The following is a 22,442-nucleotide window of genomic DNA, read 5'->3' on the forward strand; positions in this document are numbered from 1 at the left end:
GTGGGGCAACATGCCTTTTGGGCGAGACAAAATGGTGGAGTTAACGACGACATGGCATACTACGGCTAATGGCTGGGAAAAACCACAGTTCGGGGCGATTGATGTGCTCTTACCACATTCCTCTCCAGTTCCCGTTCCCTCTCACGTTCTCGGTCACGTTCCTCTCGAGCCCTCTGCTCACTCTCTCGTCGCGCTCTCTCAATCTGCTCCGATCTTTTCTTAGAAAGCTTAGACCCTTCCAAGGGCACAAAATACAAGTCGGTCCGGCAGCATGAGTTGTAGCCCCGATCCAGGTGTTTGTTAAACCTGTTGATGCATGAAGCATTATTAGCTTAGTTATAGATGGATGGATAGTCTTGCTGCATAGAAATTGAAGCATTACATAACAGCCACAATGGGCCATACATTTAATACTTGTTTGAGTCAGGTCATAGATTTTTGCGATTGTGTAGTCCTCCTGGGTCATGCATTTAGACTATGGTCACACGTAATATTAAAATTAACATGATTAACTAAGTTTTACCTTGCAGATTGGCTGGCATGACTTGGCGTGTCTACGAGCTTGGGTGGAGGTGAGGGGGTGCTGGCAGGAGGAACAGGACTATCACCCTCTGGTTCGCACTCCTCGATTGGCTCCTGTTTTATCTGCACAGGTGGTGGAGGTGGTGGTGGGGGTGGTGCTGGTGGTGGAGGTGCAGGTTGAGGGGCCGGTGGGAGGGCAGTAGTTGGAGTAGTAGGTGAAGCATCTTTGTAACTCTGGGTGGGAACAGGTGGAGGAGTGGAAACAGGAAATGTTCCCGTCTTATAAGGTGGTGGGGGCCCACTTTTATAGGGTGGTGCTGCTGCTGGTGGAGTTCCTTTGTAGCCTTGGAATGGAGGGTAGTTAGAATAACCCTGATTGTTAGGAGGATAATGGCAAGCAGATGAAGTTGAATTGGGCTGATAGATGGTATGTGATGACTGAGGATTCTGGGGCTCCACTTGGGAAGAGTAACCCAAATTCCCACCTGTAGATGGAGGCTGTGATGGAAGATGAGATGTATTCGGGGGTGCAGGTGATTGTCCTCCGCCATTTCCAGACCCAGGAGCTGAAAGCTGAGTGTTGTTCTGATGGTGTGAATTTGGAGGCAAAATGCTACCAGGCAGAACATGAGGAGGGTGATGGCTGGATTGTGGGGCACCCCCTGGTGGTTGGCTACTTTGTGGGGTAGGAGAGCGTCCTCTGTTTGGTAGAATATGAGGGTGGTGAGAATTATTTGTATTATGGTTTGGAGACTGACCCTGTCCTCCTGTTGCCCCTCCATGAGGGTGGAGAACACTGCTTTGGGATGCTGGAGATTGAATGGTGCCTGGTGTAGGCATTGGGTGAGGGGGGTGGTTGTTATTATGAGGAGACTGAGCACGTGTGCTACCGTGGTGAGGGGCACCAAATCCACCTCCAAGGTTCTGGCCCCCACCTACTTGTCCATTTGGAGGAGGGGGCTGAGGGTACCGAGGGGCTCCTTCATTCCGTCCATAACCAAGTCCACCTTGACCCCAAGATGGATGGGGACCTGGCTGAGGCTGTCCATACTTCCCTTGTGTAGGGTACTGGTGAGAATAACCAGGCGGGTACTGTCCTGGGTAAGGAGGATATCGAAGTGTACAAGAGGCAGAAGGGGGAGGTTGACCATTTTTTTCTCCAACCTGTGATGGTAGTCCTGGGGATGCATTCAGAGGACGCAAAGCCGGAGGGGGAGGCAGGTTGTGAGAAACATGGGGGTATGATGTTGTGGATGAAGAACTGGTGGGTAATGAAGAAGGAGGAGCTGTTGGAGATGCCAACGGCCTTGGAGAACCCAACCCTGCTATAGGAGTAGTGGGTGGAGGCTTGGCTTGAGATGTCTGAGTAGGCCCAGTTTTTAACATCCCGCCACTACTGGGATATAATTGCGGAAGATGGGGAGCCTGGTACGGTCTAGCAGTCTGAGGCTCACTTGGTGCGGGTGGCTGAGAGACTAGGGGTATTGGTGGCGACAACACAGGATTTTCCACAACTGGTGAAGCAGGAGGTGGGGGAGAACCAGGTCCCCTGTACAGAGAAGGAAATGATTTTGGTGAAGGGACAGAAGACGCGTCACTCTCACTGTCCCCACTGTGCAAGCTCGGGGATGTGCTGCGGTTATCCTGGTCAATATCACAAGGGTCGCTTCCCCCATCTTCATTACCGCTTTGCCCATCTAAGCTTTCTTCATCGGGAGGCGGACGGGGTACTTCAGGAGACTGTTGATAAATACAGACGAATATAAATGATTATTACATTCGGGTTTTAATTATTCAGTATTGTATTCATAAATACCTTGATTTCCGGGTAGTTTCAACCACTTCTTTCAACACATTTCTTTTGTGTTGCACAAAGATGTTTGTCAGAGTCAAAGACGTTATACAGATTATACCATTACAGAAATATAAGAAGATCTGGGACTATAACCCTGCTTCACTTTAAGGCAATTTTCTTCAAGATCCTTGGATTCGGCGGTTCACTTCCTATTTCTGAACGTAAAACGCATTATTTATTCAATTGTTTACCACAATTGTTGAATTTTTAAGGATTTGCAAAGTAATTGGATAAATTTTGTAGCGTAACGCTAGATCTAGTTCCAAACGCTGTATGAGGCTTTCCAGTGTCATCAATTATGAAATTTTTAAAAAAAATGTAAAGGGGATTTCCGAACCCTTAATTTTGCAGAGCCATGAGGTGTCGTCAATATTGATGTCACCACTGTGGCCAGCAATTGGTTATAACGGCATGGACAACACTTTAATGTGCAGTCCAACGCCGAATTGGAAGGTAACTAAGTATATTAGAATTTTTTTAAAAAATGTTGTGCTCATATTACACAATTTATCTGGGTCTTTAAATTTCGCTGATTACAACCCCAAATAAAAAAATAATGCTAGGGGGCTTATTTATTATTTGAGATATAAAAGTCCATTCAACTCTTTCTTTCTAGAGGACAGGAAAAATGGGTTAGCATTTTGGTGTTGGCATCACCTTGTCCTCCACCCATCTGGCATTGAGAGACATAAGGCCTACCATCACTACCTCTCATCTATATATGTTTCGTACTAATACAGCTAGGTATTCTAAGAAGTTTTTATAAATGAGAACCATAAAATTTTTCCTCCATTTCAAAAATGGCAGCCCATCATTTTTTCATCTTCTACAACCTTTTTTCAGTTTTTAAGCATGTCCATTACTTTTTCTGCCATCTGTAATCGAAGGTCATGACTATAACTTGGCATAGATATGATTTTTTTTTTAAAAATGGTCTTCTTTAGAAACAACCACTCTAGCGATCAACTGATCGCCACAGATCCGGCTCCTAGAATCCACAGCAATCAACTGTTAGCTGCTCCATGATGTCCATATGCCCTAATATTGTATAGGGACAGGGGTTGTCTTGATGAGAAGATCTATTTATATGATGTCTGGAAACACATACCTAGCAACACTCTGTCTCAGATTACTCAGGTCTTCAACTCAGGGCTGTATTAGCCCAAAAGATGAGAGCAGAGAACAGGCAAGGAGGCTCAGCAGTGCCCCAACCAAGCTGTAGTAATCAGATTTTTCTAAAAATAAGGTGAATTTAAGACGATAAAGACAAGAGCTTCCTCCCACCCTATGTCTACCTCTATCAGCCAGTATTAGCGGAATTTGTAAGGAGAACGCATCAAGTTTGTGAACGCCTAAGAATTTTACTAAATGATGATTCCCTCACCTCCATTTTGGCTTTCTTCTGACTTTTCCCTGCTTCTCCTTCACTCTCGGAGGAGTCTTTTACTCTTTCCCGTTTACTACTCTTAGGGACAGAGTCATCCATGCGGCCCTTCTGCGGGAGAGAGAAGGGAAATTTCAAGAAAATTAAAAATATATAACCAAGGTGCTCCAAGACCACTAGACGGAAACGGGCATCACCTCCTATGTGTTACCTTTGCACTTGGCCTGCCCTTTTCACTCTTGCTGTCACTACTGGATGTGCTGATTGCACCAGGAGATGCTCTCCCCCTCGCTCTGCGCTCCTCCCGTGGACCCACACTCTCCTTTTTCCTTCCACTCCTCATCGACATCTTCTTGAGGACACAGAAAAGAGAAGACGTCATATTAACAAAGAGCTACCTGTGGTCTCATAGGTGGGGCAGTGAACGGTCTACTCATGTGATACACCATCAGCCTTAATATCTCCCCATTTCCCTACATGCACCTATATTGATTATATAGTACTCACCGAGTCTTTGTTCTGTCGGGTTTTCATATTGAAGGGTGCACAGGCCCCATCTCCTTGCAGCTACCAGATAACATGAACTGCCACTCAGACAGTGCCGGAAGGGGGGACGGTTAAGGGAAGGGGACAACTATATCCAGTAAGGGAAATCCTACCTGGAAAAAAAAAAACGAGAACAAACATCACAGTTTAGATTTTTAAAAAGTAGAAGGACTTGGCTTATACTTCGTACTTTAAAGAGGTTCTTCGCTTTGGACAATCCCTACTTTTTAGAAGGGTCCCTTGATATTAACCCGATCACAAAATGATCCCCTGCTGGGATCCCCAGCCATCAGCTGTAATCTGTGGGGAAACCTGGAAGTAAGTGTTTTATTTTCCTGCAGTGCCACCACAGGGGAAATTAAGCATTACACAGTGGCCATTCTTATCAATGTGTCGCCTGTGTAATTCAGGACAGGACAGGTCCTCCAGAGAGAGAGACGCTCTTTATAACCGCTCTCCACTCGGGTCAAGAGATGAAGATCCTGAACAGAGGACACCCCTCTATTATCTCAGAATTCCCTAAAAGGGTGAATGGAAATGGGTTTTCTAAACTGGACAATCACATTATTATCTTCACAAACCCTCCGTAAACCTTCATGTCCTTAGTAACCATGAATATTAATGCCATGACAGCTGCAACATGGGTTATCAGGTATCTTTTGTAGATCCAGTCCCTTGATGTCCCTTGTTGTTGACAGAGTCCAGTTTTGGGCTCTCAATCAGCACTTTTGATGTACGGAGGGAGGATGGGGGCAGGTGAAGTCACATCAATCCTAGTGGATGTATTATAAGATTGGAGGATCCCACACAGCTTGTTGTGCAGGTATCAAGTGGTAATATTTAAATAGATCAGCGGTGGGACCCCCCAGTTATCAGACAGATGGAAAAGCTGGACATGGAGCGATCATGTAACACCACACAAATCCATAGGGCTATGAGGACCTCCATGGCCTATACCCATTTACCCATCTTCAAATAATATGAAGGATATATGGGAGTTGTGTATAAAATGTGTCCGAACTGCCAAAGCCAGTCTGGAAAATGGCGCAGAGACGTCCTCCAAATTTGTAGAGGACAATACAGACATTCATGGACCAGTTCCAAAATCATAAGTAGAATACAGCCGCCATTTTGGAGACAGCCGAGTGGTTGTCACAATGTATTGACGGCTTTCCTTATTTTGTAAAATTACGAGATTATGGTAACAGGATTGTGGGTGACTTTGTGACCAAAGCCAGACCTGGTTGAATTTTTTTGAAAAAGACGTAGGGTCACTGCGATCTTAGGGAAACCTTGTGGTCACATCGCAATCATGTCACAATTTGACCGTGTCTCACACATGTAACCCCAGCCGGAAGCGCATCAGAATATGTTGGCGATGACTTTGGAGGCACAGATATTGTCGTACTGAATTAAAAAATGCTCAACAAAGAATTACACCTTAAAGGAATACTCCACTTTTTAACATCTACTACTTACAACATTCAAAGATATAAAAATATAAGTGTATTTGTAAATTCTTTGCTTTCCTTATCTTGTATTGATTTTGAGCTACACAATATTTTCGTCTCGATTCATGTAAGCTAAAATTCTGCTGATTTCCTGTTACCAGAAAGCAGTGCATTGTGGGAGGTCAGGTAACAGTTGCACCTCGGGTCACATGTCTGACAGCAGGGTGGAGCTAAAGATTTGTCTGTTTCTATGGGCAACCAGCAGAGTTCTGAATGTATATAGATGGAAACTCCATACACAAACAGTAAAGTAAAGCATTTTAAGGTAAATTTTTTAGGCCAATTTGCACAGGGTTTGTACAGAACTCCTATAAGGCACCTAACAGGGCTCCTCTTGGGGTGTATGGGACCTCTACTGTACAGCTTACGGAGGCACCTTACAACAGTATAAGGCTACGTTCACACGTAGCGGAATCGCAGCAGAAAACTTCCACAGTAAATCTTCAGAAAGCCACAGGGACGTCCGCAGTGGCAAATCCGCACAAAAACACTATACCCCCACCCCCGATTCCCCGCCAGTCTCTGTATACCCAGGCTTCAGCGATGATGTCATCACATGTGACCGCAGCCAACCACGGGCTGCAGCGGTCACGTGTCGACACGACATCACTAGAGGCCGGGTGTTCAACAACCAGCGGGGGACCAGGGAAACGTCACCAGGGGAGGGGAGTATAGTGTTATTTTATTTTAAACTTTCAGTATAGTTTTTAAGCTTATCTGGACTTATCGGTCCCATGTGGTGATATGCGTGAGCCGTTACCGCCATTAAACGCTCCCATGTGAAATCTCAACTACAAGCCTCATGCAGACAAAAAGTCCAGGAGTTGCCCATAGCAACCAATCAGATTCCAGCTTCCCTTTTTTCAGTGCACACAACAGAAGTCACCTGACTGGTTGCTAGGCAACCGTCCAATTTTTTTTCCCGTCTGCATTGCCTCATATATTTTTCCATTGCACATAATAATGGACTCCTCTATCAATGGAAAATATAGTATGGCAGAAGATGTAACCCAGAGGTTCAAAGCGTGCGCCGTATTTATTCACGCAGTGACCTATTTTTTTCCCCAAAAAATACTGTAATCGACAAAAATTGTCTTGCAAGCCGTGCTTTGGAAACTATCATTATGGCATTACGTAATAATCCGTCTCTGTCAGCCTGGACACGGTCGTAACGGTCCTCGCCAAATGACGTACGAGCCCTATACCGCACTATGTTTTGTCCCACTTAAGGTCCCATGCACACAACCGTAAAAATCGTCCGTAATTGCGGACCCATTCACTTCTATTGACCACGGACGCCTTCCCGTATATTTGCGGGAAGGTGTCCGGGCCGTAGAAGTGTTCCGCAAATTATGGAACATGTCCGTTCTTTTGCTTTTTAGTATGGGAGCACGGGCCGAAATGCGAGTGGCTGTCCGCGGCCGCACACGACCGTATTTTTCATCTGTAATTCAGATACCTTTCCGTATTTTTACGGATGGGTGTCCGTGCCGTAGAAATGATTGAACATTTCCTTTTTTTGTCCGTAATTACGGCACAGACTCCCCATAGAAGTCTATGGGCGCTTCCGTAATTACGGACGGCTATGGATGTGCACCCGTAGCCGTCCGTAATTATGGTAGCGTTGCTAGGCGACGCCAGGTTTGTGGTTTTCTTCTTTTTGAGGATCCGTAAATATGGATGCATTACGGATGATCTACGGACCGTATTTACGGACACCTTTCCGTATATGCCGATGATTTACGGATGACTATGGATCCGTATGTACGGACAGTATTTACGGAGGGATGAAATCTACGGTCGCGTGCATGGGGCCAAGAAAAAGTGCCAAGGTTAGAGAGTGGTGCACTTAAAAAACACAGAGCAGGGACTCTTGCATCCTGGGGGACTAGGGATTTGTAAGTCCCCATTGATTATCTGCTGCAGTATGTGAAATATATGTGAACCCGGTTTATAATCCAGTGAACTTGCTCCTGAAGCTCCGGCTCATACTCACATAACTCCCCAGTCACCCCGCTTGCTGGAAGATGAGCTGTGCAGCCTGGTGGTCACCTGACCAGGAGGCGGGGCTTAGCTGCAGGGCCTTGCAGGAGGAGAGTCCCCTGCAGGTGGGGAGCTGCTCATTGCCGGTTTCACATTTTTCTTGGTTATTGATTGAATTTTATGCAATCCTTGGAGAGGACGGGGTGACCTATGGCTTGGGTGCAGCATTTATTTACTACCTTTCCTAGGTCTCCTCAGCTTGGATACATCTTACAAGTTGACTGTGAGGGTATGTTCACACGCAGTGGTTTCAGACGTAATTCGGGCGTTTTACGCCTCGAATTACGCCTGAAAAAACGCCCCTAATACGCCTACAAACATCTGCCCATTGCTTTCAATGGGAATTACGATGTTCTGTTACCATGAGGTGTAATTTTACGCGTCGCTGTCAAAATACGGCGCATAAAATGACGGCTCATCAAAAGAAGTGCAGGACACTTCTTGGGACGTTTTTGGAGGCGTTTTTCATTGATACCATTGAAAAACAGCGGTAAAATATGCTGCGAAAAACGCGAGTTGCTACAAAAACGTCTAAAAATAAGGAGCTGTTTTCGCCTGAATACAGCTCCGTATTTTCAGATGTTTTTAGTCTAGCGTGTGAACATACCCTGACAGTCCTCCTGGCACTTAGATGCAAGAAATAGAGCTGAGCCGGCGTGGTGGGTACAACGTTGTATCTGAATGGTCCTGCTGAGTAAATGTGGCGCTCTTTTCATTGATGGCTCACGCCGCTGTATGATGCCTCCGCATGGCACTGTATTAGGCTATCGGATTCGCCGCAGATTTTCCATCTGGATTTGCGGACAGAAAATCTGCAGCGGAATACAGTAGCAGCAAAGTGAATGAGATTTGAACAAATCTTATTCACAAACTGAAAGACATTTTCAACCTGCGGTGCGGATTTTTAAATCTACAGCGTATCATTTTATGCCGCGGAAAGTGACCGAATTTCCCTGTTGAATTTAAAGGCTGTGTACATCTTTGAAAGGGATTTTTTATTTATTTTTTAAATAAAAAGTTCAGTCACTGTGTTGTGCAACTTTATAATTAGTTTTTATTAACAATTATTTTTACTTTTTGGGATACAGCTGCTTTGTATCCTGTATATAGAGCAGCTGTATCTAGCGCTGAAACCTGAATCCGTCAGATCAGCGGCACTGACGGGTTCAGTGTCAGCAGGTCCTGCGTGTTCATAACTTAGATGTGATCAATTACAGGTGGATCCGGCAAGTCAGAGACACGCAGGACCCGCTGACACTGAACCCGTCAGTGCCGCTGATCTGACGGATTCAGGTTTCAGCGCTAGATACAGCTGCTCTATATACAGGATACAAAACAGCTGTATCTCAAAAAGTAAAAATAATTTTTAGTAAAAACTAATTATAAAGTTGCACCAAACACACTGATTGACATGTACTATTTATTTTTATTATTAAAAAAAAAAATCCCACAATTTGGTGCGGACTTGCTGCTGTGGATTTTACCTGTGGCTTTCTGCGGATTTGCTGCAGAGATGTTTGTGTTGCCTTACAGAACTATTCATCCCTGGATTCAATGCTTCAAGGGGAGAATGCCTCCGAAATGCAAAATGTTATGAAGCATGCCATAGCTTGTATCTGGTAAGACAACTCACTGCAATTACTAAACAGTTGCAATACCAGTCACAACCCGCAGACAAAAGTGGCGCTGTTTCATGGCATCTATGGCTTATTCTGGGGAGTTTTGGAGCCTGTTTATCGCTAGGGATCACATCTCCTGAAATCTTCCTATAGATTTATATTAATAACTTTGTATATCTATTCAATATAAAACTGTATATTTCTGTCTGATTGTAGCATTTTTTTTAAAGAAATTGTTGCATCTTAAATATTCCTAAAATTTTTGGCAATAAAAGGAGGTCCATACATGAGAAGTCTCACTGACACCAACAGCCAAATAAAGGATCTGGTAATCCCGTGCAGGTCTCCCAATAGCTGCCTCAAGATATTCAGAAGCAGCTTCTGATAGGCAGGTATCTCATCTGCTGATCTTCAAAGCCCATGCACCGCTGATCTACTATTAGAGACCTGGCCTTAGTGTTGAGTATCATTGAAGTTTCATTCATTAGAGAATTTCCAAAAAGTTTATCTATCTATCTAATGTGAACCCGAATGTTTATACCCAAATAATACCTCCACATGTTGGTAAATACATAATATATAATATATAAATAATACTACCATACAGTACCCACATAATAGTGCCTTTCAGTCACCAAATCATACTTCTATACAGTGTGCTCGGCAACATCCCTAGTAATAATACTCTGCAGCCTCTCTACTAATAATACTCTTCAGCCTCTCTATTAATGATACTCTGCAGCCTCTCCACTAATGATACTCTGCAGAATCTCTACTAATGATACTCTGCAGCCTCTCTACTAATAATACTCAGCAGCCTCTCTACTAATGATACTCTGCAGCCTCTCTACTAATGATACTCTGCAGCCTCTCTACTAATGATACTCTGCAGCCTCTCTACTAATAATACTCTGCAGCCTCTCTACTAATGATACTCTGCAGCCTCTCTACTAATGATACTCTGCAGCCTCTCTACTAATGATACTCTGCAGCCTCTCTACTAATAATACTCTGCAGCCTCCCTACTAATGATACTCTGCAGCCTCTCTACTAATGATGCTCTGCAGCCTCTCTACTAATGATACTCTGCAGCCTCTCTACTAATGATACTCTGCAGCCTCTCTACTAATAATACGCTGTAGCCTCTCTACTAATGATAATCTGCAGCCTTTCTACTAATAATACTCTGCAGCATATTTTATATTGATACTCTGCAGCCTATCTACTAATGATACTTTGCAGCCTCTCTACTAATGATACTCTTTAGCCTCTCTACTAATAATACTCTGCAGCCTCTCTACTAATGATACTCTGCAGCCTCTCTACTAATAATACTCTGCAGCCCCTCTACTAATGATACTCTGCAGCCTCTCTACTAATAATACTCTGCAGCCTCTCTACTAATGATACTCTGCAGCCTCTCTACTAATGATACTCTGCAGCCTCTCTACTAATGATACTCTGCAGCCTCTCTACTAATGATGCTCTGCACCCTCTCTACTAATGACACTCTGCAGCCTTTCTACTAATAATACTCTGCAGCACCTTTACTAATGATACTCTGCAGCATATTTTATATTGATACTCTGCAGCCTCTCTACTAATGATACTCTGCAGCCTCTCTACTAATGATACTCTTTAGCCTCTCTACTAATGATATTCTGCAGCCTTTCTACTAATGATACTCTTTAGCCTCTCCACTAATGATACTCTGCAGCCTCTCTACTAATGAAACTCTGCAGGCTTTTTACTAATAATACTCTGCAGCCTTTCTACTAATGATACTCTGCAGACTCTCTCCTAATAATACTCTGCAGCCTCTCTACTTATGATACTCTGCAGCCTTTCTACTAATAATACTCTGCAGCCTCTCTGCTAATGATACTCTGCAGCCTTTCTACTAATGATACTCTGCAGCTTATCTACTAATGATACTCTGCAGCCTCTCTACTAATAATACGCTGTAGTCTCTCTACTAATGATAATCTGCAGCCTTTCTACTAATAATACTCTGCAGCATATTTTATATTGATACTCTGCAGCCTATCTACTAATGATACTTTGCAGCCTCTCTACTAATGATACTCTTTAGCCTCTCTACTAATAATACTCTGCAGCCTCTCTACTAATGATACTCTGCAGCCTCTCTACTAATAATACTCTGCAGCCCCTCTACTAATGATACTCTGCAGCCTCTCTACTAATAATACTCTGCAGCCTCTCTACTAATGATACTCTGCAGCCTCTCTACTAATGATACTCTGCAGCCTCTCTACTAATGACACTCTGCAGCCTTTCTACTAATAATACTCTGCAGCACCTTTACTAATGATACTCTGCAGCATATTTTATATTGATACTCTGCAGCCTCTCTACTAATGATACTCTGCAGCCTCTCTACTAATGATACTCTGCACCCTCTCTACTAATGATATTCTGCAGCCTTTCTACTAATGATACTCTTTAGCCTCTCCACTAATGATACTCTGCAGCCTCTCTACTAATGAAACTCTGCAGGCTTTTTACTAATAATACTCTGCAGCCTTTCTACTAATGATACTCTGCAGCCTCTCTCCTAATAATACTCTGCAGCCTCTCTACTTATGATACTCTGCAGCCTTTCTACTAATAATACTCTGCAGCCTCTCTGCTAATGATACTCTGCAGCCTTTCTACTAATGATACTCTGCAGCTTATCTACTAATGATACTCTGCAGCCTTTCTACTAATGATACTCTGCAGCCTCTCTACTAATGATACTCTGTAGCCTCTCTACTAATGATACTCTGCAGCCTCTCTACTAATGATACTCTGTAGCCTTTCTACTAATGATACTCTGCAGCCTCTCTCCTAATAATACTCTGCAGCCTCTCTACTGATGATACTCTGCAGCCTTTCTACTATTAATACTCTGCAGCCTCTCTGCTAATGATACACTGCAGCCTTTCTACTAATGATACTCTGCAGCCTCTCTACTAATGATACTCTGCAACCTCTCTACTAATGATACTCTGCAGCCTCTCTACTAATGATACTCTGCAGCCTTTCTACTAATGATACTCTGCAGCCTTTCTACTAATGATACTCTGCAGCCTCTCTACTAATGATACTCTGTAGCCTCTCTACTAATGATACTCTGCAGCCTCTCTACTAATGATACTCTGCAAACTCTCTGCTAATGATACTCTGCAGCATATTTAATATTGATACTCTGCAGCATCTCTACTAATGATACTCTGCAGCCTCTCTACTAATGATACTCTGCAGTCATTCTACTAATGATACTCTGCAGCCTCTCTGCTAATGATACTCTGCAGCATCTCTACTAATGATACTCTGCAGCCTCTCTACTAATGATACTCTGCAGCACCTTTACTAATGATACTCTGCAGCATATTTTATATTGATACTCTGCAGCATCTCTACTAATGATACTCTGCAGCTTCTCTACTAATGATACTCTGCAGCCTCTCTACTAATGTTACTCTGCAGCACCTTTACGAATGATACTCTGCAGCATATTTAATATTGATACTCTGCAGCATCTCTACTAATGATACTCTGCAGCCTTTCTACTAATGATACTCCGCAGCATCTCTACTAATAATACTCTGCAGCATCTCTACTAATGATACTCTGCAGCCCCTCTACTAATGAAACTCTGCAGCCTCTCTACTAATGATACTCTGCAGCCTCTCTACTAATGATACTCTGCAGCCTCTCTACTAATGATACTCTGCAGCCTCTCTACTAATGATACTCTGCAGCCTCTCTACTAATGATACTCTGCAGCCTCTCTACTAATGACACTCTGCAGCCTCTCTACTAATGATACTCTGCAGCCTCTCTGCTAATGATACTCTGCAGCACCTCTACTAATGATACTCTGCAGCATATTTAATATTGACATTCTGCAGCATCTCTACTAATGATACTCTGCACCCTCTCTACTAATGATACTCTGCAGCCTTTCTACTAATTATACTCTGCATCCTCTCTACTAATGAAACTCTGCAGCCTCTTTACTAATGATACTCTGCAGCCTCTTTGCTAATGATACTCTGCAGAATCTCTACTAATGATACTCTGCAGCCTCTCTACTAATGATACTCTGCAGCCTCTCTACTAATGATACTCTGCAGCATATTTTATATTGATACTCTGCAGCATCTCTACTAATGATGCTCTGCACCCTCTCTACTGATGATACTCTGCAGCACCTCTACTAATGATACTCTGCAGCATATTTAATATTGATACTCTGCAGCATCTCTACTAATGATACTCTGCACCCTCTCTACTAATGATACTCTGCACCCTCTCTACTAATGATACTCTGCAGCCTCTCTGCTAATGATACTCTGCAGCCTCTCTGCTAATGATACTCTGCAGCATCTTTACTAATGATACTCTGCAGCCTCTCTACTAATGATACTCTGCAGCATATTTTATATTGATACTCTACAGCATCTCTACTAATGATACTCTGCAGCCTCTCTACTAATGATACTCTGCAGCATATTTTATATTGATACTCTACAGCATCTCTACTAATGATACTCTGCAGCATCTCTACTAATGATAATCTGCAGCCTCTCTCCTAATAATACTCTGCAGCCTCTCTACTAATGATACTCTGCACCCTCTCTACTAATGATACTCTGCACCCTCTCTACTAATGATACTCTGCAGCCTTTCTACTAATGATACTCTGCACCCTCTCTACTAATGATACTCTGCAGCCTTTCTACTAATGATACTCTGCAGCCTTTCTACTAATGATACTCTGCAGCCTCTCTACTAATGATACTCTGCAGCCTCTCTACTAATGATACTCTGCAGCCTCTCTGCTAATGATACTCTGCAGCACCTCTACTAATGATACTCTGACGCATATTTAATATTGATACTCTGCAGAAGTTCTACTAATGATACTCTGCAGCCTCTCTACTAATGATACTCTGCAGCCTCTCTACTAATGATACTCTGCAGCCTCTCTACTAATGATACTCTGCAGCCTCTCTGCTAATGATACTCTGCAGCACCTCTACTAATGATACTCTGCAGCCTCTCTACTAATGATACTCTGCAGCCGCTCTACTAATGATGCTCTGCAGTACCTCTCCTAATGATACTCTGCAGCCATTCTACTAATGATACTCTGCAGCATCTCTACTAATGATACTCTGCAGCCTCTCTACTAATGATACTCTGCAGCACCTTTACTAATGATACTCTGCAGCATATTTTATATTGATACTCTGCAGCATCTCTACTGATACTCCGCAGCCTCTCTACTAATAATACTCTGCAGCCTCTCTACTAGTGACACTCTGCAACCTCTCTACTAATGATACTCTGCAGCCTTTCTACTAATAATACTCTGCAGCATCTCTACTAATGATACTCTGCAGCCTCTCTGCTAATGATACTCTGCAGAATCTCTATTAATGATACTCTGCAGCCTCTCTATTAATGATACTCTGCAGCACCTCTACTAATGATAATCTGCAGCATATTTTATATTGATACTCTGCAGCATCTCTACTAATGATGCTCTGCACCCTCTCTACTGATGATACTCTGCAGCCTCTCTACTAATGATACTCTGCAGCACCTCTACTAATGATAATCTGCAGCATATTTAATATTGATACTCTGCAGCATCTCTACTAATGATACTCTGCAGCCTTTCTACTAATGATACTCTGCAGCCTCTCTACTAATGATACTCTGCACCCTCTCTGCTAATGATACTCTGCAGCCTCTCTACTAATGATACTCTGCAGCACCTCTACTAACGATACTCTGCAGCATCTCTACTAATGATACTCTGCAGCATATTTTATATTGATACTCTACAGCATCTCTACTAATGATACTCTGCAGCCTCTCTACTAATGATACTCTGCAGCCTCTCTACTAATAATACTCTGTAGCCTCTCTATTAATGATATGCTGCAGCACCTCTACTAATGATACTCTGCAGCATATTTAATATTGATACTCTGCAGCATCTCTACTAATGATACTCGGCAGCCTCTCTACTAATGATACTCCGCAGCCTCTCTACTAATGAAACTCTGCAGCACCTCTACTAATGATACTCTGCACCCTCTCTACTAATGATACTCTGCAGCCTCTCTACTATTGATACTCTGCAGCCTCTCTACTAATGATACTCTGCCGCTTATCTACTAATGATACTCTGCAGCCTCTCTACTAATGATACTCTGCAGCCTCTCTACTAATGATACTCTGCAGCATCTCTACTAATGATACTCTGCAGCATCTTTACGAATGATACTCTGCAGCCCCTCTACTAATGATACTCTGCAGCCTCTTTACTAATGATACTCTGCAGCCTCTCTACTAATGTTACTCTGCAGCCTCTCTACTAATGATACTCTGCACCCTCTCTACTAATGATACTCTGCAGCATTTCTACTAATGATACTCTGCAGCCCCTCTACTAATGATACTCTGCAGCCTCTCTACTAATGATACTCTGCAGCCTTTCTACTAATGATACTCTGCAGCATCTCTACTAATGATACTCTGCAGCCCCTCTACTAATGATACTCTGCAGCTTCTCTACTAATGATACTCTGCAACCTCTCTGCTAATAATACTCTGCAGCCTTTCTGCTAATAATACTCTGCAGCCTTTCTACTAATGATACTCTGCAGCCTCTCTACTAATGATACTCTGCAGCTTCTCTACTAATGATACTCCGCAGCCTCTGTACTAATGATACTCTGCAGCCTCTCTACTAATAATACTCTGCAGTATCTCTACTAATGATACTCTGCAACCTCCGTACTAATGATACTCTGCACCCTCTCTACTAATGATACTCTGCAGCCTCTCTACTAATAATACTCTGCAGCATCTCTACTAATGATACTCTGCAACCTCTCTACTAATGATAGTCTGCAACCTCTCTACTAATGATACTCTGCAGCCTCTCTGCTAATGATACTCTGCAGCCTCTCTACTAATGATAATCTGCAGCCTCTGTACTAATGATACTCTGCAGCCTCTCTACTAATGATACTCTGCAGCCTCTCTACTAATGTTACTCTGCAGCACCTTTACTAATGATACTCTGCAGCATATTTAATATTAATACTCTGCAGCATCTCTACTTATGATACTCTGCAGCCTTTCTACTGATGATACTCCGCAGCATCTCTACTAATGATACTCTGCAGAATCTCTACTAATGATACTCTGCAGCCTCTCTACTAATAATACTCTGCAGCCTCTCTACTAATGATGCTCTGCACCCTCTCTACTGATGATACTCTGCAACATCTCTACTAATGATAATCTGCAGCCTCTCTCCTAATAATACTCTGCAGCCTCTCTACTAATGATACTCTGCACCCTCTCTACTAATGATACTCTGCAGCCTCTCTGCTATTGATACACTGCAGCCTTTCTACTAATGATACTCTGCAGCCTCTCTACTAATGATACTCTGCAGCCTCTCTACTAATGATACTCTGTAGCCTCTCTACTAATGATATTCTGCAGCCTCTCTACTAATGATATTCTGCAGCCTCTCTACTAATGATACTCTGCAGCCTCTCTACTAATGATACTCTGCAGCACCTCTACTAATGATACTCTGCAGCCCCTCTACTAATGATACTCTGCAGCCTCTCTACTAATGATACTCTGCAGCACCTCTACTAATGATACTCTGCAGCACCTCTACTAATGATACTCTGCAGCCTTTCTACTAATGATACTCTGCAGCACCTCTACTAATGATACTCTGCAGCCTCTCTACTAATGATACTCTGCAGAATCTCTACTAATGATACTCTGCACCCTCTCTACTAATGATACTCTGCAGCCTTTCTACTAATGATACTCTGCAGCCTTTCTACTAATGATACTCTGCAGCCTTTCTACTAATGATACTCTGCAGCCTCTCTACTAATGATACTCTGCAGCCTCTCTACTAATGATACTCTGCAGCCTCTCTACTAATGATACTCTGCAGCCTCTCTACTAATGATACTCCTTTAACCTCTCTGCTAATGATACTCTGCAGCACCTCTACTAATGATACTCTGACGCATATTTAATATTGATACTCTGCAGAAGTTCTACTAATGATACTCTGCAGCCTCTCTACTAATGATACTCTGCAGCCTCTCTACTAATGATACTCTGCAGCCTCTCTACTAATGATACTCTGCAGCCTCTCTACTAATGATACTCTGCCGCTTATCTACTAATGATACTCTGCAGCCTCTCTACTATTGATACTCTGCAGCCTCTCTACTAATGATACTCTGCCGCTTATCTACTAATGATACTCTGCCGCCTCTCTACTAATGATACTCTGCAGCATCTCTACTAATGATACTCTGCAGCCCCTCTACTAATGATACTCTGTAGCCTCTCTACTAATGATACTCTGCAGCATCTTTACGCATGATACTCTGCAGCCCCTCTACTAATGATACTCTGCAGCCTCTTTACTAATGATACTCTGCAGCCTCTCTACTAATGATACTCTGCACCCTCTCTACTAATGATACTCTGCAGCCTTTCTACTAATAATACTCTGCAGCATCTCTACTAATGATACTCTGCATCCTCTCTGCTAATGATACTCTGCAGAATCTCTATTAATGATACTCTGCAGCCTCTCTATTAATGATACTCTGCAGCACCTCTACTAATGATAATCTGCTGCATATTTTATATTGATACTCTGCAGCATCTCTACTAATGATGTTCTGCACCCTCTCTACTGATGATACTCTGCAGCCTCTCTACTAATGATACTCTGCAGCATCTCTACTAATGATAATCTGCAACATATTTAATATTGATACTCTGCAGCATCTCTACTAATGATACTCTGCACCCTCTCTACTAATGATACTCTGCAGCCTTTCTACTAATGATACTCTGCAGCCTCTCTACTAATGATACTCTGCACCCTCTCTGCTAATGATACTCTGCAGCCTCTCTACTAATGATACTCTGCAGCACCTCTACTAATGATACTCTGCAGCCCCTCTACTAATGATACTCTGCAGCATCTCTACTAATGATACTCTGCAGCCTCTCTACTAATGATACTCTGCAGCACCTTTACTAATGATACTCTGCAGCATATTTTATATTGATACTCTGCAGCATCTCTACTAATGATACTCCGCAGCCTTTCTACTAATAATACTCTGTAGCCTCTCTACTAGTGACACTCTGCAACCTCTCTACTAATGATACTCTGCAGCCTTTCTACTAATAATACTCTGCAGCATCTCTACTAATGATACTCTGCAGCCTCTCTGCTAATGATACTCTGCAGAATCTCTATTAATGATACTCTGCAGCCTCTCTATTAATGATACTCTGCAGCACCTCTACTAATGATAATCTGCAGCATATTTTATATTGATACTCTGCAGCATCTCTACTAATGATGTTCTGCACCCTCTCTACTGATGATACTCTGCAGCCTCTCTACTAATGATACTCTGCAGCACCTCTACTAATGATAATCTGCAACATATTTAATATTGATACTCTGCAGCATCTCTACTAATGATACTCTGCACCCTCTCTACTAATGATACTCTGCAGCCTTTCTACTAATGATACTCTGCAGCCTCTCTACTAATGATACTCTGCACCCTCTCTGCTAATGATACTCTGCAGCCTCTCTACTAATGATACTCTGCAGCACCTCTACTAATGATACTCTGCAGCATCTCTACTAATGATACTCTGCAGCATATTTTATATTGATACTCTACAGCATCTCTACTAATGATACTCTGCAGCCTCTCTACTAATGATACTCCGCAGCCTCTCTACTAATAATACTCTGCAGCCTCTCTATTAATGATATGCTGCAGCACCTCTACTAATGATACTCTGCAGCATATTTAATACTGATACTCCGCAGCCTCTCTACTAATGAAACTCTGCAGCACCTCTACTAATGAAACTCTGCAGCACCTCTACTAATGATACTCTGCAGCCTCTCTACTAATGATACTCTGCAGCCTCTCTACTATTGATACTCTGCAGCCTCTCTACTAATGATACTCTGCAGCCTCTCTACTAATGATACTCTGCACCCTCTCTACTAATGATACTCTGCAGCCTCTCTACTATTGATACTCTGCAGCCTCTCTACTAATGATACTCTGCCGCTTATCTACTAATGATACTCTGCAGCCTCTCTACTAATGATACTCTGCAGCATCTCTACTAATGATACTCTGCAGCCCCTCTACTAATGATACTCTGCAGCCTCTCTACTAATGATACTCTGCAGCATCTTTTCGAATGATACTCTGCAGCCCCTCTACTAATGATACTCTGCAGCCTCTTTACTAATGATACTCTGCAGCCTCTCTACTAATGATACTCTGCAGCCTCTCTTCTAATGATACTCTGCACCCTCTCTACTAATGATACTCTGCAGCATCTCTACTAATGATACTCTGCAGCCTCTCTACTAATGATACTCTGCAGCATCTCTACTAATGATACTCTGCACCCTCTCTACTAATGATACTCTGCAGCTTCTCTACTAATGATACTCTGCAACCTCTCTGCTAATAATACTCTGCAGCCTTTCTACTAATGATACTCTGCAGCCTCTCTACTAATGATACTCTGCAGCATCTCTACTAATGATACTCTGCAACCTCTCTGCTAATAATACTCTGCAGCCTTTCTACTAATGATACTCTGCATCCTCTCTACTAATGATACTCTGCAGCTTCTCTACTAATGATACTCCGCAGCCTCTGTACTAATGATACTCTGCAGCCTCTCTACTAATAATACTCTGCAGTATCTCTACTAATGATACTCTGCAACCTCCGTACTAATGATACTCTGCACCCTCTCTACTAATGATACTCTGCAGCCTCTCTACTAATAATACTCTGCAGCATCTCTACTAATGATACTCTGCAACCTCTCTACTAATGATACTCTGCAGCCTCTCTTCTAATGATACTCTGCAGCCTCTCTGCTAATGATACTCTGCAGCCTCTCTAATAATGATACTCTACAGCCCCTCTACTAATGAAACTCTGCAACCTCTCTACTAATGATACTCTGCAGCCTCTCTACTAATGATAATCTGCAGCCTCTGTACTAATGATACTCTGCAGCCTCTCTACTAATGATACTCTGCAGCCTCTCTACTAATGATACTCTGCAGCCTCTCTACTAATGATACTCTGCAGCCTCTCTACTAATGATAATCTGCAGCCTCTCTACTAATCATACTCTGCAGAATCTCTACTAATGATACTCTGTAGCCTCTCTACTAATGATACTCTGCAGCCTCTCTACTAATGATACTCTGCAGCCTCTCTACTAATGATACTCTGCAGCCTCTCTACTAATGATACTCTGCAGCCTCTCTACTAATGATACTCTGCAGCCTCTCTACTAATGATACTCTGCAGAATCTCTACTAATGATACTCTGCAGCCTCTCTACTAATGATACTCTGCAGCCTCTCTACTAATGATACTCTGCAGAATCTCTACTAATGATACTCTGCAGCCTCTCTACTAATGAAACTCTGCAGAATCTCTACTAATGATACTCTGCAGAATCTCTACTAATGATACTCTGCAGCCTCTCTACTAATGAAACTCTGCAGCATCTCTACTAATTATACTCTGCAGAATCTCTACTAATGATACTCTGCAACATCTCTGCTAATGATACTCTGCAGCATCGTTACTACTGTTATTATTTTACTCTTGATTATTTCATTATCCTGGAGTGTGAATATGTGCATAGTGATTGCATATGTTGCATGACTTTAGTGGCATTTTGCTGCTTCCCTACTATGGTGCTAGTACACCTGCAGGTTTTGTTCAGGTATTTTAATGCAGGTTTTTTAAGCTAAAAACAGAAATGGATTCAGTAAGAAGCGAATTGTATCTGGCCTTTCAAACGTTCTCTCCCTCTATGATCCCGACCTGGTTTTGGCTTCAAAAACTGCATCACAAAATAGGATCTACACCTGCATGTGTGAATACAACACTACTGTTACTCTGCAGCATCCCTACTACTGTAACTCTGCAGCATCCCTGCTGCTATTACTCTGCAGCATCCCTATTGCTGGCACTCTGCAGTACCCTTACTTTGGTTTCTCTGCAATATCCCTGTTGCTGTTACTTGCCAACATCCCCACTATTGTTACTGTGCAGCATCCCTGGTAATTTAACTCTGCAGCATGCCTACTACCATTACGGTGCAGCATCCCTACTACCCTTACTCTGCAGCATCCCTGTTATCATTACTCTGCAGCATCCCTGTTATCATTACTCTGCAGCATCCCTGTTATCGTTGCTCTGCAGCATCCCGTTTACTCTGCAGCATCCATCTTACTGTTACTCTGAAGCATCTCTTCTACTGTTACTCTGCCGCATTCCTACTACTATTACTTTGCAGCATCCCTACTACTATTACTCTCCACATCCCTGCTACTCTTACTCTGCAGCATCTCTGTTACTGTTACACAGGCCAATTATCTGGCAAATGCTCATTTATTTGCTGGTCGTATCGTTTTAAAAATGAAAAATATTATCGTTGTCGGTAGCACAACTCCCTATGTAAACAGGGATACTCGTCAGCAAGCTTTCTCCTGTTACTCTGCAGCATCTCTGCTCCTGTTACTCTGCAGCATCTCTGCTCCTGTTACTCTGCAGCATCTCTGCTCCTGTTACTCTGCATCATCTCTGCTCCTGTTACTCTGCAGCATCTTTTCTTCTGTTACTTGTCCGTGTGAATATACCCTCAGGTGCTCGTACATATAACATATAGTGGCTGTAGCATGCTGCACGGCCAAGAACTAAGCATAGCATGTGCTTCATCTGTACAAGCTTTGCAGCCAAAAACTGCATTGTAAAATTGCGGCTATTTGCCGTAAAGCCTAGTACGGTTTTGCA

At 42.8% G+C, this 22,442-nt stretch overlaps 1 protein-coding gene across 6 annotated transcripts in view; it reads right to left on the reverse strand.

The window, feature by feature from the left end:
• The window catches only part of ATN1 (atrophin 1), a 35,240-nt gene that overhangs the window by 7,134 nt on the left and 5,664 nt on the right, over positions 1-22,442 (reverse strand). For 4 of the 6 annotated variants that reach the window (XM_075842944.1, XM_075842947.1, XM_075842943.1 and 1 more), the window contains exons 2-6: positions 4,269-4,420; positions 3,973-4,113; positions 3,762-3,872; positions 524-2,262; positions 114-306 (exon numbers count right to left, since the gene is read on the reverse strand). In XM_075842944.1, the coding sequence (XP_075699059.1) occupies positions 114-306; positions 524-2,262; positions 3,762-3,872; positions 3,973-4,113; positions 4,269-4,295 (2,211 nt within the window). In that variant the 5' untranslated portion in view covers positions 4,296-4,420. Of the gene's footprint in view, positions 1-113; positions 307-523; positions 2,263-3,761; positions 3,873-3,972; positions 4,114-4,268; positions 4,421-22,442 lie in introns of those variants that run through there. The other 2 variants (XM_075842946.1, XM_075842948.1) reach the window with 2 other exon arrangements.

This window comes from Rhinoderma darwinii, chromosome 11 (assembly GCF_050947455.1).
Source record: "Rhinoderma darwinii isolate aRhiDar2 chromosome 11, aRhiDar2.hap1, whole genome shotgun sequence".
In the NCBI taxonomy this organism is placed as follows: domain Eukaryota; kingdom Metazoa; phylum Chordata; class Amphibia; order Anura; family Rhinodermatidae; genus Rhinoderma; species Rhinoderma darwinii.